Below are 24,185 nucleotides of genomic sequence, written 5' to 3' on the forward strand. Positions count from 1 at the left end.
GGCCTCCATCCATATCCGCTTGTAAATATTCCCCTATTTCCCCAATACTCCCCAACTATCCCCAATCCCCCATTCCCTAGTCCCATTGTCTGTAAACAACACTCTGTAGCCCCGACCTTCCCCTTTTTCCCCCCATTAAATGTCGTGCCCAGGTTCACCGCATCTCACGTAGACAACTATAGGACATCTTGCTAGTTATTCTTAGTCTATGTCAGTTAAGGACTCGTTTCCATTAATTCTGACTCTTCGTTGCACCAGAATGTGATTGTATGGCACCATTAGTAAGTTTAGGACCTCCCAATACCTCCCCGCATCTCTTCCTCTTGGAACAACAACACCAACAACAACAACAACAGCGGCGGCGGGGCGGCGGCGGCGCGGGGAGTGTGCGTCCTCACTCCGGCTTGGTTAGCCGCCATTGAGCATGTGCTCCGACGGGGTTACCACGCAGGGGCTCACTGTCAGCTCCTCGTCAAGGGCGGAGCCCGGTAACCCCCCGCACCCAATAAGAAGTGGCGGACCGATTCCATCTGGGGCGGAGCTAACGAGCCGTGGGCGTGTCACTCCCCGCTGGACATGCGCAGGAAGATGGAGGTGACGTCAGATGCGCCTCAGCTTGAAGAGAAACGGACGCCACCTCCAGCGCTGAGAAATACCTCCCCGCCTCTCTGGACCGGACCGGGTCGATTCTGCCCCTGAGCCAAGGTGCACCTTGAGCTATCGACTGCCTGCCCTCCCCTGCCATCAATCCCCGTGTGAGTCAGTCTTGTCCCGTTTGTCTGTGGTCTGTCGGGAATAAGATAAGACTGTGTCTAAGTGCTTGTCTTTCTGTGCTTTACCTCTTGCCGTGTAATCTAACCGTTCTGCATAACCAATATTATATCCTCCTCCGGAGGTCTTGAGAACTGTACCCCTTGTGTCGTTGCCTTAATCCCAGCCGTTGTGTCCTTTTCCTTCATTGATTTAGCAGAGCGCGATTCGGCCAACGTTCGAGTGTAATCGGGTAACTTGTGCGAACACGGCGGCCATTCCGCTCGGCCCATCATAACATCTAAGTCGTGTCCGTAACAATTGGTGTCAGGAGTGGGATTGGACACGCGCTCGAAATTATAACGGCGAAATTTGATTGTGTGTTACAAAAATAAAAACCCGAATTTTGAAAGTCGCGCTATGGCAGATCAAGACGGCTGGGTTCCGGTAGAGGAGAGTGAGGCAGGGTCGATCCAGGACCAAAATGAGGGACATGAGAGCGAAGCAGTGAGGGTGGCAGGTTCGCAAAATAGCGTCGTCCCGCACGAGGGTACGGGCGCGCAAAATGGCGCCTCGCACATGGCCACGGCGACCGCGCCCGCGACAGTAGTAGCGCCGCTGGTAGATTTGAACCTTTTTTTAATACAAATGAAGGCCCTTATGGCCCAGAATAGCGAGAAATTGAGGGAGGACATGGGGGCTAATAGTGAGCAAATGAGGGCTGATAGTGAGCGATTGGGTGAGCGATTGGAGGGCCAAATGGGGGTAATGGGGAACCGGATGGATGCTCAGGGTGAGCGATTGGAGGGCCAAATGGGGGCCCAGATCAGAGGGTTAGGGAGTAGAATAGAGGGATTAGACAATAGATTGGGGGAAATACAGGAGGGGTTAATGGGGGTAGAAAACAGAATGGCCGTTCAGGAGAATCAAATGGAAGGGATGAAAAAGGGGTTAGAGGGGTTAGAAAACAGTATGGAAGGCAAATTGAGGGACATGAGGGACCAAGCGGAAAGGGAAGTTAAACAAATGGGGCAGCAGATAGAGGGGGTCAGAATGGGGGTAGAAACCAAACTGGATGCTCACAGGGAGGAAATGGAGCAGATGAGGGTGGCATCTGGGCAGGAGATGCAAGTGATGGGAGAGGAGATCAGAAGAGGTGTGAGTGAGGAGGTCGGAGGAGTGCGCGAGGAGGTGAGGCACTGTAAGGAGCACATGGAGAAGGAGGTGAGAAAGGGGACTGTAAAGTTACAAGGGGGCATAGAGGACCTGACGCAGGAGGTGGAACAGCTGACGGAGGGACAACAAGGACTAACGGAGCAGGTTCAAAGGAACACTGCGGTATTAGGAGGGTTAAAAGCGAAACAGAAAGAACTAAAAGATGACTTGATAGCGACGAAGAGGGAATGTCAGATGGTACGTGAGGGATTGACAACGAGGTTGGACGAGGTGACAGAGGTAATGGAGACGAAGGACCGGCAGGTGAGGACGCACATGGAAACGGTCAAGGTAGCCTTAGAGGACGAACTTGAGGAGACGTACCGGGAAATAAAAGAGGTGAAGCAGAAATTAGAAGAAGTGGAAGAAGGGGTGAGCGAAATTAAGAAGCGACGGAGAGGGGATAAGAAAGAGATAAAAGAGGAGGTAAAAGAATTGGTCCAAAGTCTGTGTTTGGATCGTGATGATGTGCTCATTAACCGGATGAGGGATTCGCAGGTGATGGAGAAGCGAAGAGGAAGAGGACCCGGTGTAAGTGGTGACCAATATGGTCGTGCGTATGACGCGCCAGGGGATTTAAGAAGCTTGGGGGTCGAGATGGACCCGGGTGTTCGTGAGGCCGTTGGTGAAGTGTGCGACAGGTCTGGTGTGCGAAAAAGGAGGTGTGCGAGAAAGTCCGACTCTGGGGTGTGTGAGGAAAAAGTGCGTGCCAAGGAGTGAGGGTGCTGGCGAGAGTGAGTCGGTCGTAGCGCGTGTGCGAGGGAGCACATGGAAGTGCGTAGTGAGGAGTGTTACGGAGGGTGTAAAGGGAGAATGCACGCCTGTGGTGAGTGTTACAGAGGGTGTAACGGGAGAGTGTGCGCGAGAAAGGTGTGTAACGGACAGGTGCATGAGGAAAGAGTGCGCTGTCGAGAGTAAGGGTGAGTGCGCTGTCAAGAGTGGAGGTGAGAGTAGTAAGAGTGACACGGAGCGTGAGTTGGTTGTGACAGGTGAGAAAGGAAGCACACCTGGAATGGTAGAGCGTGTGTGGGAATGCACGCTGGAATTGGTAGTGAGGCACGTGGTTGGGTGTGCGGGTGAGAGCACACCTGTGGTTGTCACAGAGGAGGTGACCGAGGAAGGGGCGCGAAGAGGTGTGTTGGTGAGGTGTGCGAGCGACGAATGTGTGCCAAAGTGTTCGGTGGTCAGGTGTGAGACCAAGGCTGGGAGTGGAATGAGTGTACCGAGGTGTGTAAGAAAAGGTACGACGAGGAGCATGGAAACGGCTGCATGTATGAGCAAGAAAGGGGTAGCGTATGCTTGTAAGCATCCAGGTGACGCATCGACGGTGACCGGGTTAGAGGTTAGAACGACTTATAGCCGAATCGGGCCCTCGGTGCGCGTCGGGCAGCTTCGCGTGCCGCGAGGACCAGCGGGGATCCGAGCCACGGCGGGTTCGAAAGGACCGCCGTGCGCGATCCACGCTGGGCCTCGCGTGGAACGGCCGCGTCCGGGCTCCACTAGGCGGAGCGGGCAGCCCGATAGGAAGGGTCGTCATGGCGACCACTTTTTGTTGAGGCATTCCGGCAGGTCGAGATCGGGCCATGGGATGGCTCCGTGCCGAGATGGTGCGTGGGATCTCGGCCCGGGTAAACCTCCTTCCCTGCACCGAATGCGGGACGTATCCAGCCGCTGGCACCAAACAACCCGCATTCATTGCTCGGCTTTACGATGCCGGGCTTTGGACAGGAATTGGCGCACCGAGAGGCATTAGTGAGTAGACTGTGTGATGAGGTTAGTGTTTTGGACCCAAAATTAGAGAAAAACAAAATTTGATGATTGGCAAAGGAGTGGCAGTAATGATTGGCAGATGATGGGTAGTGATTGGCAAATTTTTGATTTGTTGAAATTTGATGTGCAAAATTGGTAGTGAACGATGGGCCCGGTGGGTAAGGGTGGCATCCCTGCCACCCTTCCTATAGTGGGGCAAATGCGCTATAGTTTATGGGGTGTATGGCAGTGAAAACTAGCCCGGGTGGGTTAGGTTATATTGTGTGTAGGGATCTAGCGAAGATGACATCAGGTGACAAGATTTAAGTAGGAGACTTGATACCTGTAGTGGGGACGCAGGTAGATTAGTGTGGATTATAATGACGAGGGAGCGCAATAGTTTAAAGGGACGACTGGGAAGCGCGAGTTTCAGAGGGGACTAGTTAGATGAGATGATGCCGTGTGTGTGAGAACTGGACAGGTGTGTGGAGCAGTGGATGAGTAGTGAGTGTTGTGGATCAGCGCGAATGCGCTTGGGGAGAGAAGGGTGCAGGTGGCACCAGGTGTGAGAGCACAGGTGTGCAAGTACAGGTGTGTGGAATATATGGAGCAGAGAATGAGTGGTGTGGAGAGAGTTGGAGTAAGTGGTACGGGGTGGTATGCATGGTGCGAAGGTGTGGATGGGGGAAGAGTGGACCCCTTTCACGAGTACCCGGGGCGGGTAGTGTAAGTGTTAGGTAGAGGGTATAGGTAAATTGTGGTTGGATATTGGCATTTGTGGTGCGGTTGCAGAATGGTATTGTGGATGGGTGCATTAGTGTTGTGGAAATGGCTAGGCGTGTAGCCTGTTAGTGTGTGTAGTTGGTTTGGGCACTCCACCACTGTGAGGATGTCGGCCAGGTGAGGCCGCAGGTGGGCTCTGGGAGCCGTTAGTGTCAGTGGGGCCCGAGGATCCGGAGGACGGACCCGGGTAGCCCAGTGCCAGAGAGGGCACCGAGTGGGGAGAGCGCCAGAGGGCCTTCCCCAGGTAGTTAGGTTAGGGTAAGGAGCAGGTAAGCTCGGAGGCAACTGCAGTGGTGGAGGTGTGCAGGTGGGTAGACCTGCTGGGAGAGCTACACGTCACAGCCCAGAAATTGTGCGAAGGCACCGGGAGATGAATCGGGGGAGTGAGACCCCAAATTGAGAGGCACCACAGTTTGGTCAATGGGAATTGGTTTTTAGAACCCATAGAGTAAGTTGGCCAATGGATTGGCGGGGAGAGACCCCGGGTAGTGTAAAGTGTGTTAAAATCATTTAGAGGATAGTTAGGATGAAGGATCTCCTCGCACCATCTGCATCCACTCACCTGAGATGAGGTAACTCCACACCATGCCATGTTTTATTATTTTTCATTAATGCAAATGTTTTGGATTGTGAGACGCATCATGAAGTGGGTGTGACATTGTGCGTAATTCCATCTCTCCCTCCTTATGAGGATTGATGACGAATTGGGTGAAGGCAAATTTTGGATAGTGGGGGAGTGAAGACGAATTTGGTATAGGAGAAATAAGGGGAAGATGTGACGGTAGCGACGGATTGGTAATGTGTAGATTTTTGTACATATGGGGTAAGGGCAAGGGTAGTGTAGGTGACAGGGGGGTGACGTACGGTAGGGACGAGCTTTCTCATTTCGCTCTCCGTACGCATTTCGCCTTGCATTGCCTTATTGACGTGTACCCTTGTGACTTTACCCCTTGCTCATTTCTCTTGTCCCCCTTTTGTCTCCCACATGACCTGTGCGCCATGGGGTGCCGAGGGGAGCGTGCGTGAGTCGTTTCAGAGGCGCTTGGGGAGAGGCATTCCGGCAGGTCGAGAGGCTTGGGGAGAGCCTCTCGACCTCCCCCGGAATGCCTCTCCCCGTCATAGAGGGGGTGAAGTGACAATTATTGGGATGACCTTTGTAGGACTTCCTATTTCAGAGAGAATCGACGAAAGCAGGATGCAGTTGTACAATAAATGTAGCCTCAGTACCGGTAGCTGAGGTTTTAAAAACCGTTATTAAGGATTTAGTAAAGCAGTATCTTGAAGAAGTTAATGTCATTGCAGTGTTCATTCAGCTTCAGGTAAAGGCCGTTTGGCCCATCACACCTGTGCTGTATCTACATCCCAGTGCTCACTGTTGCTTACTACAGTTGGTGATGATTATCCAGCTAACCCCAATCATGGGATTTGACCGGATACAACTGGAAGGTTCGAGAGTGAGGAGGAGTGAGGAGGAGTAAAGAGGAAGAATCCATTTTCTCGCTCTTTCTGGTACTGGCTTTGTGGCGTATGGTCGCTCTTCTTGGGTGTGCTTGGGACGAGAACAACGGAGCTTTGTGGAACCTTTGCCGCGTTGAAGGAGGGGCTCTTGTTTGACGCTGTGATCTTTGGGGAGTTGTGGACACACTGTGCTTCCTGGCGAGGAGAGAGAGAGAGAGGAGGACGTCTTGCTGCCGCTTCGTGGCTCGGGGTGCGCACGTGATTGACCAGCACCATTGTTCGGGCGTGATGATGTGCGGTCCTCGTCGACCGACCTCAAAAAAGTGCTAGCCGAGACCAGAGCTGAGTGCCATAAAAAGGGGACATTTCTTTTATCTTTCCCCAGTGTGTCTGTATTTGTCAGCGTGGAGTGTCCTTCAAGTAGAACTATTGTTTTTACCTCAACATTAATTTTGACATTTTACCGTCTTGCAATTATTTCATTAAAACATTTATTGTTGCAATTCATTTCTTGTATTGTGAATTTTCCTTGCATCATATCAGTGTTTGTGGGTTCGAGGAATAAGCCCCGTGTGGTTCCATCTGAGGCAAGCACCCTGGTTTTCTTCGCCCGCGTGTGCCAAAAATAATACTGCCAAGTTTTGAACTGCTGCATTGGAGTTGACTGTTCGGCTGTCCATCCAAGGCTGGTTTTCATCGGCCACAGACGTGAAAATATTATAGGATTACAAGCAACGCCCACAGTAACGAGGCAAATTTAAGTTGATCTATCAATTTAAATTATTTCATGGACTTTAAAAGGGTTAATTATGTTGCACTCTTGGTTTCACTCAGAGCCAAAGCTCTGAGTTACTTACACAGCCCACCGCAAAATGGTGGTGCTACATCGGGCGGTGGAGGTTGGATTTGTCTAAAAAGAGGGGAAATAGAGCTATTAAAAATTTTGTGTTACTCCATGAAGATTAGGGTGGTACAAAAATTTGAAGATTGGATTTTCATTTCTCCACAAGCCTGCCCCTATTCTTATTGAAGAAAGTAGTTTGTGGTTAAAATTTGAGCTTGATTGGACAATATTTAGAGGTTGCTCAAAATGTTGACAAATTTTAATGAATAATAAGATACAGAATTTTTAGCATCATACATCAATTCATAGATAATTATATATTTTCAATTACTCAAATTATTTATTATTGTTGGCTTGCACTTGTCTTCAATGGTATGGCCAAGAGATTGTGCAAAAGCACTGGCCACAAACATAGCATGCCGATCTGAGAGATTTACTCTGTCCAGAGTTGCCACTATTGCTGGAGTGATCACCTTGATGGGAGCCTTTTTCGCCTGTTTGGCAGAAGATGGACTTTGGAGTTTGAATTCGTGTCCCCTGAATCGGAGCTTTCAATCTGACTCATCATCATCGTCAACCACAGCCGATGTTGATGGAACAGATTGCATTGCTGTTAGAGTCTCAGCAGCATGTTTCTTCTTTCTTTTATCTTAATTCTCAAGCCTGATACACTTTCTGTTCTCCTTCACTGCCAGAGTGTTGTCCACAGATCCCATACGTGAACTTGAGGGATCCTCACGCTGCATGATAAGGAATGCTTTGTCTTCTTCATTCGTCATTTTCTCAAGCGCATCATTTGGTGAGATATCGAAGAGGGATTGAAGATCATCTTTGAACATCTGCTCCTTCACTCTATAGTTTGCGAATGTCTTGGTTCTATTTTTCTTTACCAGTTTGTAGGCATCATACAACTTCAAAAGATGGTACTCACAGGAATCTACTCTCTGCACTGGAATTCGTGCTTTCTCCCAGTATGCACACGCAGCTTGTACACTAGGTTTGGCACTTTCATGAACTGTATCATGTTCTTGTATGTGATGGTACACCATTTTCTGCAATTTGTGTCCTTTGGTTGGTAGTCCCCCACATATTATTTCCTTTTCAGACTTGCCCAGCAACCAAACTGTGGAAGAGCTGCGAGTTTCTGCCATCTGAAAAAAACAGGATAAATTAAAAATGTTATTTTTTGAGCAACCTTTAAATAAGTTCCAATTGACCTCATATTTGGTTCATATGATCTTTATAAACATAGCAACAAGGGCAGCCTTGTGAAGCATGTATTAAATATTACATATATCTGTGGACCACCCTTATGAAGATCTATATTAAATCTACTTTAATCCAGGTGTTCATGTTGATTTTAAATATTCCTGGAAGTGACAATAAAGTGACTGACTACTGCATCAAGAAAAGTGAAATGAAAATGCAAAATAAACAATCAGCAGGTTTTCAAACGCAGTGCGGGAAGCAGCTACCGTAAATGGGAGACAGACGAACGCACGGACAGACAGCACCGTTTGCTTTATATATTGTCGCTTTCCTGGCGATTAAAATCTTAACCAGGAAACGGATTAGCTGAGCAAGCTTTAACTCCGGGGCGAGGATCAAATGCGGATTTTATATATGCGGGGGAAGAAAGGGGAGGGGAAGATGAAGGATCTTACCTGTTGTCCGCCGGCAGTTCCCGAACCTGCGAAAAATAAACTCAAACAAAACGGGTTTAAATGTACAAAAAGAAACAGGTTTATTAAAAAAGTTGCCGATACCAGGAAAACGTGATTGTAAACTAAATTTCTAAACAGGACGTCCCCCACACCAGAGTTGAACACAGACGAAGGGAAAGATAATGAATAAAATAACTGTTTTATTGTGGCACTTAGCTCAAATTGGCCATGCGTCTCGCCTGAATTCTTCCAGGCCCCAGCGCACAGTCTCGACGCGGCTCTGGTGTTGGCGGGAAACCGCTTGTCGTTTGCACACGCGCAAAGCCAGGCCTCGCTGCATGGTCCACTCATTTCCAGCCCGGTGCGCGAAGTGAACGAGCAGGCGTGCAATTCGCTCTTCCAGCCGCGCTTGTCTTCGTCGTCATTGCGCGTCAAACTCCTAGCCGCGATGAAGCCTTCCCCATGAACAAAGGACCACCGTCAGAGCAAAGAGCCAAAAGTAGAACAAAGAAGCGAGAGAGGTAAGGGGCAAGTGGAAGGCGTGAGGGCAAGAGGAAAGCGTGAGGGGCAAGAAGAAGAGAGAAAATGTCGGTCCGAGTCTTATTTTATTGATCGTCTTGTGACATCATCTGTGCCTCTCTACCAATGCTCGCAGTCCACCGCTACATTGTCCAACTCTCCACCAATCCACACGAAGTCCGCTCTCGTGATGCAGTCCTACTCGCCCTTCCCTCTACCAATCAGCGAGTTGCTTCTTACCCCGGCCATCCTGTTGGTGAACTCCCGCCCAATTACTGTCATTCTTGGCGTGGCTCTCGGCCTGCTCGACCTTTGTGGTGATGTAGCTGGTGATGTCCATCGGCAGTGCTCAGAACTGGCTTCCGGTTGGTTTTATTGTTATTTAGTGTAGTTAATGGGCATTTCCTGCGCTACTGTCTAATGCGGTGCCACAAGGGACAAAGGATAAATCACCAAGGGAACGACGAACAGGGAATTACTTAACCTAATCCCCGAGCTAAATAACATGCCCCGCCCCCTCGTGACGGGGACAAATATACAACTTCATCCGACATGCGGACTAAACGGGTCCTCTAATTATTACATGGTGGTGGTTCTTCTTCTTCTTCACGACAGTCGGAGCATGCTGCCTATGCAAATCTACCTGGTCTAAAGTATCCCTACCCCTACAAACATAACGTGTATATATATATATATATATATATATATATATCTATATATATATCTATATATATATATATATATATATATATATATATATATATATATATATATATATATATATATATATATATATATATATGTATATACATATGTATATACATACATACATACATACATACATACAAAAATTGGCTCTTATAGGAAAAGAAGTTGTAAAAATAGTAAACGGGTATGTGTTGAGAGTTGTAATTGTCACAGGACATGCAAAGCATCTCCAATAAGTAAGTTTAAACCAGGAGAAACATCTTTTTTGCAGTTTGAAAGACACTTGTTGAACCAATAAGCAAATAAATGGCTTGGAAGAAATTTTACTTTCTTCAAGAATGTTAAATATTTTTTCATTGTAGAGTTATTCACTGATAAACGGTAGCTTCTAGTACATTTTAACATTTGGAACAATGTAGAAGATTGCAATCACAATATCCATCACCCTCTGGGATTTTCTACAGGTGGACCGCTGACTGTCACTGATGCAAACCTCTGTCTTGGGCGCCTTTTGCCAAATTATTTCCCAAAAATATTCGGCAAGTCTGAGGATGAACCTCTGGGTAAGAAGGAGGCCCTAGAGGCCTTTGAGACCATGGCACGGCTAGTGAACCAGTGCCCGGAAAGCCGAAGACCTGGCTCAACCCCTCTGACTGTCGAAGAGGTGGCCATGGGGTTCATTCGGGTGGCCAATGAAGCCATGTGTCGGCCCATTCGTGCGCTCACCCAAGTAAGGACATTTTGAAATTTCAAAACATTGTTGTTATTGTTTTCTGACTTTTATTTGGAGGCTTTGTTCTTTTTTTTTCTTCTTTTTTTTACAACTTTCATTGTGTTTGCAGTTAAATGTGTTTCAGTGGGTGGTTCCTTACCACTTCATTTCCTGTACTTCCACCAATAATTTTTGAGGGAATGAACTGCCTTGAATGAAAACTTAATATCAGCGACAAACTCAACAGATCAGGCTATTCATCAAGCAGAATCTCAACTGGTCATTGTAATGGATCCATTCTTAATCGCTGACAGTTTTGTTTGACTATAAAGTGTAGCTAGCTCAAAGTGATCATTACCCAGATATAATGAATCGCCCCTTATTGTCCAGCAATCTGTTTTTGTATCCTTTTGTATTGGCATGGAATAGGATGTCGCAACTTTTACACAAGGATTAGAGCTCGATGACATCCACAAATGTGAAACATACATCTCCTACCATTCCAATGATTACTTATTGATGTGCATGATGTGCGTGTCCATAGTGATTCATAATGGATGATTGCTCATTTCCTATTCCCATGGGAGAAGTTTGTTGGTAGTTTGTTTACTTCTGATCTCCAATGTGGATTCGGTACATAGCACTTCTGTATAACCACCTCAGCACGGTTATTGTTAAGTGTTTCATGTGACATCACGTATTTTAAAAAGACAGCTTTATATAATCAGCCATAGGAAAACTGGTGCATGGATCGTGTTGAGAGTACACTCGTATCACATCACTTGTCAATTTTATTTTGCAGTCGGGTTCAAGAGCCTCATATTCCAGTCTCTAATCATATAAACCTACACACAATCTCAACTCTGATGGGTTTTCCAAAATGCCAAACGAGGCTCTCCTTCCGATAATGATTTGTCGTTATGTATATAAAGACGTGGATATGTAATTCTCCAATATTAAATTTTAGAAGAAGAGTTATTGAACAAGCGGAAATGCCAGACTTCCATGACTTACCAGATTCGTCTTTTTCCCCAAAATTAGCCAATTGCAGTATCAAATAGAGATTTATTTATTTGTGTTGTTCTCACTTTCTTGGGATGGTTTTTTTTTTGTTTGTTTTGGGGGGGGGGAGGGGGGGCAATATAATTGCAATATAATTTTTGCACGTAATGCAGACAGGGTTTTTTTTAAACTTTTTGATATATTTTGCTTAAAATTGCATTCATAATTTTATAATTCTTATAATTATTAATCTTTTAAATTTTTTAAAGTTTCCTTCTCCCCTACATTCGCCACTGGCAAGTTCGAATAAAAGATTCCACCCATTCCCAAAAAAAAAAAAAATTATTCATTCAATACAAAAGATTGATCCCATCTGGTCTTCAGTTTTCATACCCATGCTTCCACCCCTGGTACACTGAATCCTGTGGTGAGGCAGCTGCCTTGAGACAGCGTGCATTCTCCTCCTGGAAGGCAAATCTGACTGATGGCAACTTAGATCATTCCAGAAAGCCCACGACAAGTGCATCTTCACTCTCAGGAGAGCCATAAGACATCTGTCCAACCTCAAAAATGAATTTTCAAACTTGTCTCCCTCCTCTATAATGTGGTGGCACCTTGCTAAGTCTGTCTCAGGTTATTCTCCCATTCTATCCATTCCCTCACGACAAAGAGCATCGCAGTTGACTCCACTCGTAAAAGCAGAATTCCTCAATCTTGTGTCCCTAACCCCTCGCTCTCGGTACCTACTCTTTTCAGTCATACCCAACTGCTTCTGGACTCTTGTGTCTTTTGGACCTGGGAAGGTGGAGAAGGCTCTATCAACCCTCGACTCTGACTATACGATGGAACCTGACAGCATCACCTCACATGTCCTATAAACCTCCTCTGCTGCTCTTGTATTTCCTCTTTCTGCTCTTTTCACCCTGTCACTTGCGCTAGGCCATGTTCCATCTGCTTGGAAATCTGCTAACATCACTGCATTACATAAAACGGTGCGAAAATCGACCCCCTTACCAACAGAGCTATCAGCTTACTTCCACTCATCAGCAAGGTCATGGAATCCATCAATGCAGTTGATATGAAATCCTTCCTTTCCTCCAACAGCCTCAGCTCAGGTCTCCAATTTGGTTTCAGACCAGGTCACTCCACCTTGGACATGTTGTTTCTACTCACCCAACAATCGGTGAAGGTGCTCGATGCCAGGGATCATGTGATCAGGTCCGTCCCTCTGAACATTAACTCGTGCTTTTGATACAGTCTCGCATCCCACCTTCCTCTCCAAACTCTCTGCCTTCCTTTTCTCCAACAACCGCATCCAAGGCAAACTGCACACATGGCTTACTTGCTTCGTCTACTCTCTTGGCCAACATGTGGCACTCAAGGGAATCTTTTCATCTCCTCTCCCTATAAAATCTGGAGTGCCCAGAGGCAGTGTTCTGGGCCCCATCATATTCCTAATATTAATCAATCCCTAATCCCTGAGTCTCTGTAAAGTGATCTTTATCTCTTTGCTGATGCCTTCACCCTCTGCAGTGACATCCCTCCTTCTTCAGATAGGCAGGCAACTGTCTTTTCCTTCTCTTCAAAACCTTGATAAAATGACAAGCTGGTTAAACACTTGGAATATGTCTTTCAATCCTGAAAAATCTCACACTCTCACTATCCCTCTCTGAAAGGAACGTATATCAAACCCTCCCATCTACTTTCTTAACAATCCTCTCAAAGAAGTTCAGTCATTCAAACTCCTGGGTCTCACTATCAGCCATGATCTTTCTTGGAAAAACAACATTTGAAAGTTGGCTTCGACCAATGACTGGGCATCCTCCGTCGTACAAAGTCCTTCCTTGGCACATGTGAACTGCTATCCACATTACAGGCATTCATCTTCAGCTTTATGGAGCACTGCTCTCCCCTCTGGGCTGCACCCCCTGCCTCACATCTTGCTCAGCTTGACGCAGTGGAAACCAAGGCCTTCAAGATCATTGGAATCGCACGCAATGAAGCTGAGTCTTTGGGTCTATTACTACGCCATTGCAGATAGGTCTATCGTCTGTCGTTTACCGCCTCCTTTCTGTCTGTCCATCTTCTGCTCTTTCATGCTTTATCCCCCATTCCCCTATGTTTCTGCAGGGTGCATGTGGTTCACCATAATTCCCCTTCTAGTGAAACTAACTAAATCCAGGATCACTGCTCCCCTCAGTTCATTCGTTCCTCTTTCTTTCCCGATTGTGGAACGAACTTACACATTCTCTTCAATCTCATTCTTCCATCCAGTTATTCAAGACAGCTGTTCTCCACCATCTCAGATCATCCCCATCCAACACCATGATCTTTATTACCTCTGCCACCAAAGGTGGATTGAGGTTATGTTTTTCACCCCTGTCTGTCTGTCTGTTTATCCGTGAACAAAATATCTCAAAAAGTTGTGGACGGATTCGGACAAAATTTGGCAGAGAGGTAGCATATGTGACGAGAACAAAATTATTAGATTTTGGTGAAGATCCAGATCCAGATCCGGCTACTAGAATTTTAAAAGTGATTCTTCACCATCGGGAGATAGGGGCAAAAACGATATACAGCAGGATATCTCAAAGAGTTGTGGAGGGATTTGGACGAAACTTGGTGGACCGGTTGGGTGTGTCACAAGAATTCATCGCTTTGATTTTGGTGATGATCTGAATATGAATGCGGATACGAGAATTATTTAATTTTCAGTGATTCTTCACCATTGAGATCGGGCGAAAAGTGATATATAACATGATATTTAAAAAAGTTATGGACGAGTTATAACTAAACTTGGTGGACGAGTTGCTTTGGTGACTAGAACAAGCCGGTAAAATTTTGGTTTAGGTCCGAATCCAGATCCAGCCTATCAGTGGGATACAAAACATAAACTGTTCAGCCTGGCGGAGGTATGCACTGAGCTGAGCTGTGCTGTTGTTACTCCTCGACGTTTTTCCACTTCACAATAACATGACCCGGGCAGCTCTAGCAGGGCAGAAATTTGATGAACTGACTTGCTGGAAAGGTGGCAACCTATGACAGTGCCACGTTGAAAGTCACTGAGCTCTTCAGTACGGCCCATTCTACTGCCAATGTTTGTCTATGGAGATTGCATGGTTGTGTGCTTGATTATATATACCTGTCAGCAATGGGTGTGGCTGAAATAGCCGAATCCACTAATTAGAAGGGGTGTCCGCACACTTTTGGTCATGTAGTGTAACTTTGACTTTTCTTGGGACAACCATTATTGAAAGTAAAATGTAGGTTTACATACTTTTTGGATTTTGGGTTTACATACTCAACCTACCTTGTTTACATACTTTTTGGAGTAACATCCCTACATCCTTTTCCATGTTAAAAAAAGAAGATTTTATTACTTGTTTCTTTACATTTTTGTATAGAAATATACAGTACCTTCAGAAAGTATTCACATCCCTTGACTTTTTCACATTTTGTTGTGCTACCGCATGAATTAAAAATGGATTAAATTGAGGTTTTTACGTCACTCATCTAGTAAAACTCTGTCAGATGGTATCAGTCATTGCCATTGAGAGAGGCAGCTCAGATATACACCGTCTGAAGATGGTTTATTATTATTATTATTATTATTATTTTTTTTTTTTTTTTTTTTTTGTATACAATATCGAGGCTCGTGAAAGAGCGAACATTAATCACATGAACACACAGAAAGACAAACCGACACATAAAACATATAACATAGGGAGCGGTAGACAAGATGGGGGAGAGAGGGGGAAGGACACAAACACAACATTTGAGAGCAGGGACCGAGAGACATGGAGACATCGAGAGATCTGAGAGAGGGCGAGGGCTTTGGGGGGGGGGGGGGCGTGGGAAGGGGGCAGTGGGAGAGGTATAAAACATATGGACACTGCCAGGACTTCCAGGAAAGAAGTTGGAATTTCAAACAAGGTGGATCTGGGGTGAATTAGCGGGGGTAGAAAAGATCAAGGTTTTGGATGGGGGAAGATAAGAGATGGTGGTGAACAGCTGTTTTAAAGACCTGGAGGGAGGAGTGGGATTGAAGGGAGTGAGGGAGTTTGTTCCAGAGGCGGGAGAAAAGAGGAATGAAAGAGTGAAGGTGAGCGGAGAGCCGAGATTTCGGCAGTTTAACCATCAGAGGGTTGCTGGCAGATCTTGTGCGACCTGTAGGAATATTTGGGGGACAGAGCACAGAGAGCTGGGGGAGCAAGGCCGGAGAGGAGTCGGTAGAAGACAGGAAGACCACCTACCTGCCTGCGGTGAGTGAGTGAAAGGCCCTCAGAGATAGCTTCATCGCGGGAGATTCCAATAATTCTGAAAGCTTTGGTTTCAACAGCGTGAAGCCGAGCTAGGTGTGAGGCAGGAGCACCGGCCCATAGGGGAGAACAGTATTCCATTGAGCTGCGGATGAAAGCCTTGTATGTGGTGAGGAGCTCAGGTGTGCCGAGGAAGGACTTCGCACGACGGAGGATGCCCAGTCGGCGACTGGCTTTGGAGGCCAGCTTGGAAATGTGGTTTTCCCAAGAAAGATCATGGCAGATAGTGAGACCCAAAATCTTGAGCGACAGAACTTCTTGGAGAGGATTGTTGAGAAAGTAGATGGGAGGGTTGTCCAGTCGATCTTTTCGGAGAGACATAGTAAGAGTGTGAGATTTGTCAGGATTGAAAGACATGTTCCACTTGTTTGACCAGTCTGTGATTTTGTCCAGGTCTTCAGAGAGTGAGGAGGCAGCAGACTGCCGATCTGAGGGAAGAGGAATGGAGCGGCAGAGAGTGGAGTCATCAGCAAAGAGATAGAGAGGATTTTCGAGAGAGTCAGAGAGATCATTGATGAAGACCAGAAAAAGCACGGGGCCCAGAACACTGCCTTGGGGAACTCCAGCCTGAACAGGAAGAGGAGATGAGAGAAACCCATTCAGGGCCACACATTGACGACGACTAGAGAGGAAGTCCGCCAGCCATGCGTGGAGATTTCCATGGATACCAAAGGAGGAGAGTTTGGTGAGCAGAGCGGGGTGCCAGACCGTGTCGAAGGCACGTGATATGTCGAGGGAGACAGCTCTAATTTCCTGTTTGGCATTGAGGACCTCCATCCATTGTTGAGACAGCAGAAGCAGCATGTCCAGAGTAGAGTGACCTGGTCTGAAACCAAATTGATGATCAGAGATCAAGCCATTGGAGAAGAGGAAAGATTTCATATCAGAAGCAATGATGGATTCCATGACTTTGCTGATAATTGGGAGAAGGCTGATTGGTCTGTAGTTGCTAGGATCTGTTTTTGCACCTTTTTTGTGCAAAGCGGTGATGTTGGCTGATTTCCAAGCAGATGGCAGTTGACCTTGAGCAAAAGAGAGGGTGAAGAGAACAGAGAGAGGGTGAGATAGAGCAGCAGAGCAGGATTTTAGGACCCGTGGGCTGATGCCGTCGGGTCCAGTTGCAGAATCAGAGTCGAGGGTTGACAGAAACTTTTCCACCTTGTCAGGAGGAAAGGACACGGAGTCCAGGAGCAGCAGGGTACGACTGGGTATGGTGGGTACAGAGAGGGATGGGTTTGGGACACAAGATTTAGAGGCAAACACAGAGTTGAGGCATTCAGCTTTTTCACGTGCGGAGTCAGCTGTGTAGCCGTTTGAGGTAAGGGAGGGGATGGAGGGGGAACAAACACCAGAAACGGATTTGACCAGACGCCACCAGGATTTGGAAGAGGGAGACAGATAAGAGAGTTCGGTCTTGAGAACGGAGAGATATTGTTTCCTGGCTCTCCTGAGGGTGGACACACACTTGTTTCGGGCTTTGTGAAAGGAAATGAGATTTCCTTCCGTTGGATTTGCTTTCCAGGAGACGAAGGCAAGTTGTTTCTGGGCAACAGCCTCACCACAAGATTCCGTGTACCATGGACGGGAGGAAGGGTATGACAACTGAAGACGAGATGGGATAAATCTGTGCATGAGAGAGAGCAATTTACTTTGGAAGAATTCCCAGGATGAGTTGATGTCAGAGGTGGTAGAGATGGGAGACCAGTCCAGATGATTGATGGCTGCTTGAAGACCGTGCCAGTTGGCCTGAGTGAAATGCCAGACTCGTCGACGCTGAGCAGGCTCCCTGAGGATGGTCAGAGAGATGTCCACTTTAACAAGCACATGATCAGATGATCCGATCGGAGCAGAAGAAGAGCAGCAGACATTTTCAGGGAAGTTAGTCATAACCAAGTCCAGAAGAGAAGATGTTCCGTTGACTGAGATCCGGGTGGGGAAATTGACAGATTGTGTCAGTCCCAGTGAGTCGCAGAAGTCCTTTGCTGAGGAGCCATGGCTGGTGAGAGAGGTACCCACACCCAGCCAACTGGCATGATGACAGTTGAAATCACCACATATGAGGAAGAGAGAGTTGGGATGAGTAGATAGAAGTTGGTCCATATCATCAGACAGCGAGATGTAGATGGAGTCATCACTGTTTGGTGGACGGTACAACACACATATGAACAAGAGGTGGGAGCGAAGGGGAAGCCGTAGCCAGAGGTATTCCTGGGGGTTAGGTGGAGAGAGTGCAGTGCAGGGCGAGTGAGGAAGAGAGTTTTTGATAAAGATAGCAACCCCGCCTCCAGGACGAGGCTCAGGTCTATCATACCGGAGGAGGGAGTAGCCCGGGAGAGATACTATGGAATCAGAGACATCATAAAGGAGGAAAGTTTCTGTTAAGCAGATCACGTCTGGTTTGACAGAAGCAACCTGTATGGAGAGATCAGTTAAGTTTGAACGAAGGCACCGGATGTTTGAGGTCCATACCGTTAATGAAGAGGAAGGGGGAGCATCAGATACAGAACAGGGGGGAGGAGGGGTAGGGTAAGATGTGGAAGAGGTGGAAGAGGTAGGGAGAGCTGTTGAAGGTGTGTCAGAGATTTCAGAATAGCTCGGAGAAAGGGAAGGATGGGGCGGACAAAAGGTTTGATGGTGATTGGGTGAGCCACAATGAGGTGTTATTTGAGGAGGGGGAAGAGCGAGGCAGAAGGTTGGGGGAGATGGAGGTGAGAGTTTGAAGGGGGAAGAAGCGGGGAGGACGCTTTGAGGAGGGGGAGTGAGCGGGGGGAAATTGAGAAGCAATGAGGGTGGGGAGATTTGAAGGGGAGGGGTGAGGGGGGAGTTTGGGAGGGAAGGGACAAGGGGAGGGATTTGAAAGGGATGGGATATGGGGGAGATTTGGAGGGGAGGGGTGAGGCAGGAGTCTAGGAGGGGAGGGGCGAGGGGGCGTCTTGGCGGGGAGGGGTGAGGGAGTAGTTTAGGAGGGAGGGGGCAAGGGGGGAGATTTGAAAGGGATGGGTGATGGGGAAGATTTGGAGGGGAGGGGTGATGGGGAAGATTTGGAGGGGAGGGGTTATGGGGAAGATTTGGAGGGGAGGGGTGAGATTGGATTTTTGAAAGTGTACGATTTATGGGAAACGAACATTTATTGCAAAATGAGTTTCTTGTGACCTTCGAGTTAAAAATACGTTTAAGGACGCTGGATGGAGGATGGAGTGCAGGAGAGTTTAGGGAATGTAGAACAAAGGCACTATAGGAGATGGATATTTTTTTTGGGATGAATTGATTTGGTGAGCAAGTCGAAAGCAGCCTTTTAAAGAAGAAGAAGAAAAAGGTGTTATAAAATATGACGGTGTAGCGGCTGCCGCTGAGTTTTCACAATCGCCTTGCACCTATCAAGGACGCGGAGCGATCACCATGCCGGGCTCGTCCAGGACGCCCAGGCCCGCGCTCAACTTGCCAGGCCGCAGCCAGGACGCTGGGCCACGCCCCCTGGCGCCGGGCCTGGGCAAACCCCCTGGCGGAATAGATATATATTGCTGACTGATAAACGGTTTTTCAGAGTGCCTGAGTGTTTGATTTCATTAAAGCAACTCAGATGAATTCTAGCTTTTTGTCGCGTCCATTCTTCCGATCGACGTGGGAGCCCCGGCTCCTTCATTGGTGACCTATCGACATGGACACGGCAGTCGCCCTTAAACTGCCTACCTTCTGGGAGGCTCACGCGGCGGTTTGGTTCGCACAGGCGGAGTCCCTGTTCGCCCTGCGAGGCATCACGGCCGACGACACCCGCTTCCACCATGTGGTAGCTGCGCTCGGGTCGGTTACCGCGGCCCGCGCCCTGAGCCTCCTCGAAAGCCTGCCAGCCGCTGACAAATACGGCGCGATTAAGAAGCTGCTCCTCGATGCTTTCGCCCTCCCATCGGCGGAACGCGCACGGCGCCTGCTCGATCTGCCTGAGCTCGGCGACACGCGCCCTTCCGAGCGCATGGACTACATGCTTTCACTGCTCGGCGAGCACTCTCCGGCATTCCTGTTCCGGGAGCTGTTCTTCCGTCAGCTGCCTAACCCGGTACGCCTCGCCCTGGCAAGCACGACGATCACAGATCCCCGGGCCCTTGCCAGAGAAGCCGACAAGATCTCCGCCGCAGGACAGCGCATCGTAGCGGCGACATGGGACCCACCGCCGTCCGACGCAACACCCAGGGCGCCCGAGCACCCGGCACGGTCGACGGCCGAACTGCCGACGCCATTGGCGGCCGCTCTACCGAGCCGACCACCTCCGGCACGACGACCGAGGCCTCCACCTGACCAAGCGTGGTGTTACTATCATGCCAGGTTCGGACAGAAGGCCCGGACATGCCGACCCCCGTGCACCTTCGGCAGGCCGGGAAACGGCCGGGCCGGCGTTCATTACCAGCCATGAGCGCCGGCCACACGGGCAACTTACTGTTCATCACGGATAAAGCGTCCGGACGGCGCTTCCTGTGCGACACCGGCGCCCAACTGAGCGTCATACCCGCCTCTGACCAGGACAGGCAATCCGCGGTTTGCGGCCCCTCCTTAGTTGCGGCCAACGGATCGACTATCCGCACCTTCGGCCCGCGCAACGTCACCCTCTGCTTCGGCGGCCAACGCTTTGCTTGGACGTTTGTAACCGCCAACGTGCCCGTGGCTCTGCTAGGCGCCGACTTCCTCTGCGCACACGGACTGCTGGTGGACGTCCAATGGCGTCGTTTAATCAACGCTGAAACCTTCAGCTCCCTGGTATGCACATTGAGCAGCTCCGCGCCGACCGAGCTGGCATGCGCCGTCCCGGCGGCAAACGAGTTTGCTCGCCTGCTCACGGAGTTCCCGGCCCTCACGCGGCCGACGTTTTCGGCCGTCGCAGTACGGCATGGGATCGAGCACCACATACCAACCACGGGCCCGCCGGTCTACGCCAGGGCCCGCCGCCTCGACCCAGCCAAGCTCGCCGTAGCGAAGGCCGAATTCGACGCGTTGGAGCACCTCGGTATCGTGCGGCGCTCCGATAGCGCGTGGGCCTCGCCACTGCACATCGTGCCAAAGCCGGGGGGTGGATGGCGCCCGTGTGGCGACTACCGCCGTCTCAATGACGCTACCACCCCCGACAGGTACCCGATCCCGCATATCCAAGACTTCTCCGCCCGTCTGGCGGGACGGGTCATTTTTTCGAAAATTGACCTCATACGGGGATATCACCAGGTACCTGTCAGGGCGGCCGACGTCCCTAAAACGGCAGTCATCACACCGTTCGGCTTATTTGAATTCTTGCGGATGCCGTTTGGTCTCAAGAACGCGGCTCAGGCGTTCCAGCGCCTGATGGACGGCGTGCTGCGTGACCTGCCGTTCCTTTTCGTTTACCTGGACGACATCCTCGTCGCCAGCACGTCCCGGGCCGAGCACCTCCTCCACCTCCGGACGCTGTTCGAGCGCCTCAGCGAGCACGGCCTCATCGTCAACCCGGCCAAATGCCACTTCGGCACGACGGCCGTTGATTTTTTGGGCCATCACATCACCAAGAACGGGGCCGTGCCGCTGCCAACCAAGGTCGAGGCCATCACCACGTTCCCGCGTCCCCGCACCATAAAGGCCCTGCAGGAATTCCTGGGAATGGTGAATTTTTATCACCGCTTCGTGCCCCGCGCTGCTCAGCTCATGCGGCCCCTCTACGAAGCCCTCCGGGGCATGCCGGCCAAGCACGACATCGCCTGGTCCGCAGCAATGGATGCGGCCTTCCAAGGCTCAAAGCGGGCCCTCGCCGATGCAACACTGCTCGCTCACCCGGTGCTCAACGCTCCCATCGCCCTCACCACGGATGCCTCCGACTACGCGGTGGGCGCCGTACATGAGCAATGGGTGAACGGGGTTTGGCAGCCACTCGCTTTTTTCAGCCGGCAGCTCCGGCCGAACGAGCTCAAATACAGCACGTTTGACCGGGAGCTCCTCGGTCTACACCTGGCCGTCTGCCATTTCCGCCACCTCCTGGAGGGCCGACCTTTCACGGCGTTCGTCGACCACAAGCCGTTGGTTTACGCCATGGCCAAGGTCACGGAGCCATGGTCGGCCCGCCAACAGCGCCACCTCTCCGCCGTGTCGGAGTTTACCACGGACATCCGGCACGTCGCCGGCAAAAACAACGCCGTGGCCGACTGTCTTTCCCGGGCCAGCGCGAATGCGGTCCACCTGGGCGTGGATTTTGCGCTTATGGCGGCGGACCAAACCACCGACACCACGGTGCAAGCCCTCCGGGCGGCGGACACGGGCCTCCGCCTGGCCGACATCCCCTGCGCGGACACTGTCCTGCTCTGCGACGTCTCCCAAGGCCAGCCTCGCCCCATCGTGCCCGTCGCCTGGCAACGCCGCATCTTCGCCTCCCTCCACGGCCTTTCCCACCCGGGCCGGAAAGCTTCCCAGAAGCTGGTGTCGGCGCGTTTCGTCTGGCACGGCCTTCGTCGGGACGTCCGCGATTGGACCAGCGCCTGCACGGCCTGCCAACGGGCCAAGGTCCACCGACACACCCAGGCCCCGCTGGCACCTTTCACCGTGCCCGAACGACGTTTCGACCACGTCAACGTGGATCTGGTGGGCCCCCTCCCCCCGTCACGGGGGTTCACACACCTGCTCACCATGGTGGACAGGACCACCAGGTGGCCGGAGGCCGTTCCCCTCGTCTCCACCACCACCGCCGACGTGGCGCAGGCTTTCATCGCCACCTGGGTCGCCCGCTTCGGCGCACCGGCGGACATCTCGTCAGACCGCGGTCCACAGTTCACCTCCGAGCTGTGGGGCGCGGTCGCCCGCAACCTGGGGATCAAGCTCCACCGTACTACGGCCTACCACCCCCAAGCAAACGGGTTGTGCGAGCGATTCCACCGCTCCATGAAGGCCGCGCTCATGGCCGGCCTTCAAGACGTCGGGTGGGCCGACCGGCTGCCGTGGGTCCTTTTGGGCCTTCGCACGGCCCCCAAGGAGGACCTCCAGGCATCCACCGCCGAGCTTGTCTATGGCCAGGTGCTACGCGTCCCGGGCGAATTTGTGCCCGACGCTACCAGTCCCTGGTCCGCAGCTCACCAGCGCTCGGACCTCCAGGAGGCCGCCCGACGGTTTGCCCCCGTGCCAACATCCCACCACGGTGACCCCCAGTCCTACGTCCCCCCAGCACTCCGCACAGCGGAGTATGTTTTTGTGCGTCACGACGCACATCGGTGGCCACTCCAGCCGCCGTACGACGGGCCCTTCCGGGTGCTGCGACGGGACGACAAGTCGTTCGTCATCGACATCGGCGGCAGGTCGGACCGGATTGCTGTGGACCGCCTCAAGCCGGCGCACGTGGACGTCGACCACCCACCACGGGTGGCCCTTCCGCCGCGGCGAGGCCGTCCCCCGTCCACGGTGCCCCCCACTCGACCGCCCACCACCTCACCGGACCCCCTCCCACGACCCGCCAGGGGTCGCTTCGGCCGGGTCATCAGGACCCCCCTCAAATTGACCCTGCCGGTGCAAGTCGATTCTGGGGGGACGTGTGTAGCGGCTGCCGCTGAGTTTTCACAATCGCCTTGCACCTATCAAGGACGCGGAGCGATCACCATGCCGGGCTCGTCCAGGACGCCCAGGCCCGCGCTCAACTTGCCAGGCCGCAGCCAGGACGCTGGGCCACGCCCCCTGGCGCCGGGCCTGGGCAAACCCCCTGGCGGAATAGATATATATTGCTGACTGATAAACGGTTTTTCAGAGTGCCTGAGTGTTTGATTTCATTAAAGCAACTCAGATGAATTCTAGCTTTTTGTCGCGTCCATTCTTCCGATCGACGTGGGAGCCCCGGCTCCTTCAACGGAATACATAACTTGAGGGGAAAGTGTAAACATTGAAGGTTAATGAGTGAAAACTATCTGGGGAAATGGGGGAGAAACACGTGGTCGAAGAACGAACGAACGAATAAGAATGAATAAACGAATGAGAACAGAGAAGGAAATGTTTTTTTTTTTTTTTTTTTTTTTTTTTTTTTTTTTTTTTTTTTTTTTGAGTTGAGATTTACACAAGGAAGTAGGCTATGGGTGAAAAGACTGGGAATACAGAGAACGAAAGTTATTGGATCACAAACGACGGACCACTGAGAGAAAAACAAAGCCTCAAGGTTGTACAGTGCACACTGTACAAGGCCTTGCTCGCGACACGGCAAACAGACGATCAATTTATGAAAGATAAACACCGAGAAACAACCAAAGTTGCACACAATAACTTCACACACCGAAAGATAAATACAGTTTCGACAAAATACAATTCTGAACAGAATTATTATGATGATGGAGAAGATTTCCTAATTTTGACCGATCTCGGTTTGTTCCTCCCCCCCCCCCCCTACCCCCCCTGCTTTTGCTATGGTCAGGAGTACTGAAAAGTGATCCCTGCCTAGACAATAATCTGAACAGACCAGATAGGTTCTTAGATGTAGCCAA

General features: G+C 50.2%; 1 protein-coding gene across 2 annotated transcripts in view; it reads left to right on the top strand.

Moving 5' to 3' along the window:
- The window catches only part of LOC144889275 (5-oxoprolinase-like), a gene marked incomplete at both ends in the record, with an annotated part of 71,672 nt that overhangs the window by 34,120 nt on the left and 13,367 nt on the right, over window positions 1-24,185 (top strand). For both annotated transcript variants that reach the window (XM_078769349.1, XM_078769350.1), the window contains 1 exon segment: window positions 10,155-10,420. In XM_078769349.1, coding sequence (XP_078625475.1) covers window positions 10,155-10,420 — 266 coding nt within the window.

This window comes from Myxine glutinosa, unplaced genomic scaffold, assembly GCF_964187855.1.
Source record: "Myxine glutinosa unplaced genomic scaffold, kmMyxGlut1.1 SCAFFOLD_2163, whole genome shotgun sequence".
NCBI lineage: Eukaryota > Metazoa > Chordata > Myxini > Myxiniformes > Myxinidae > Myxine > Myxine glutinosa.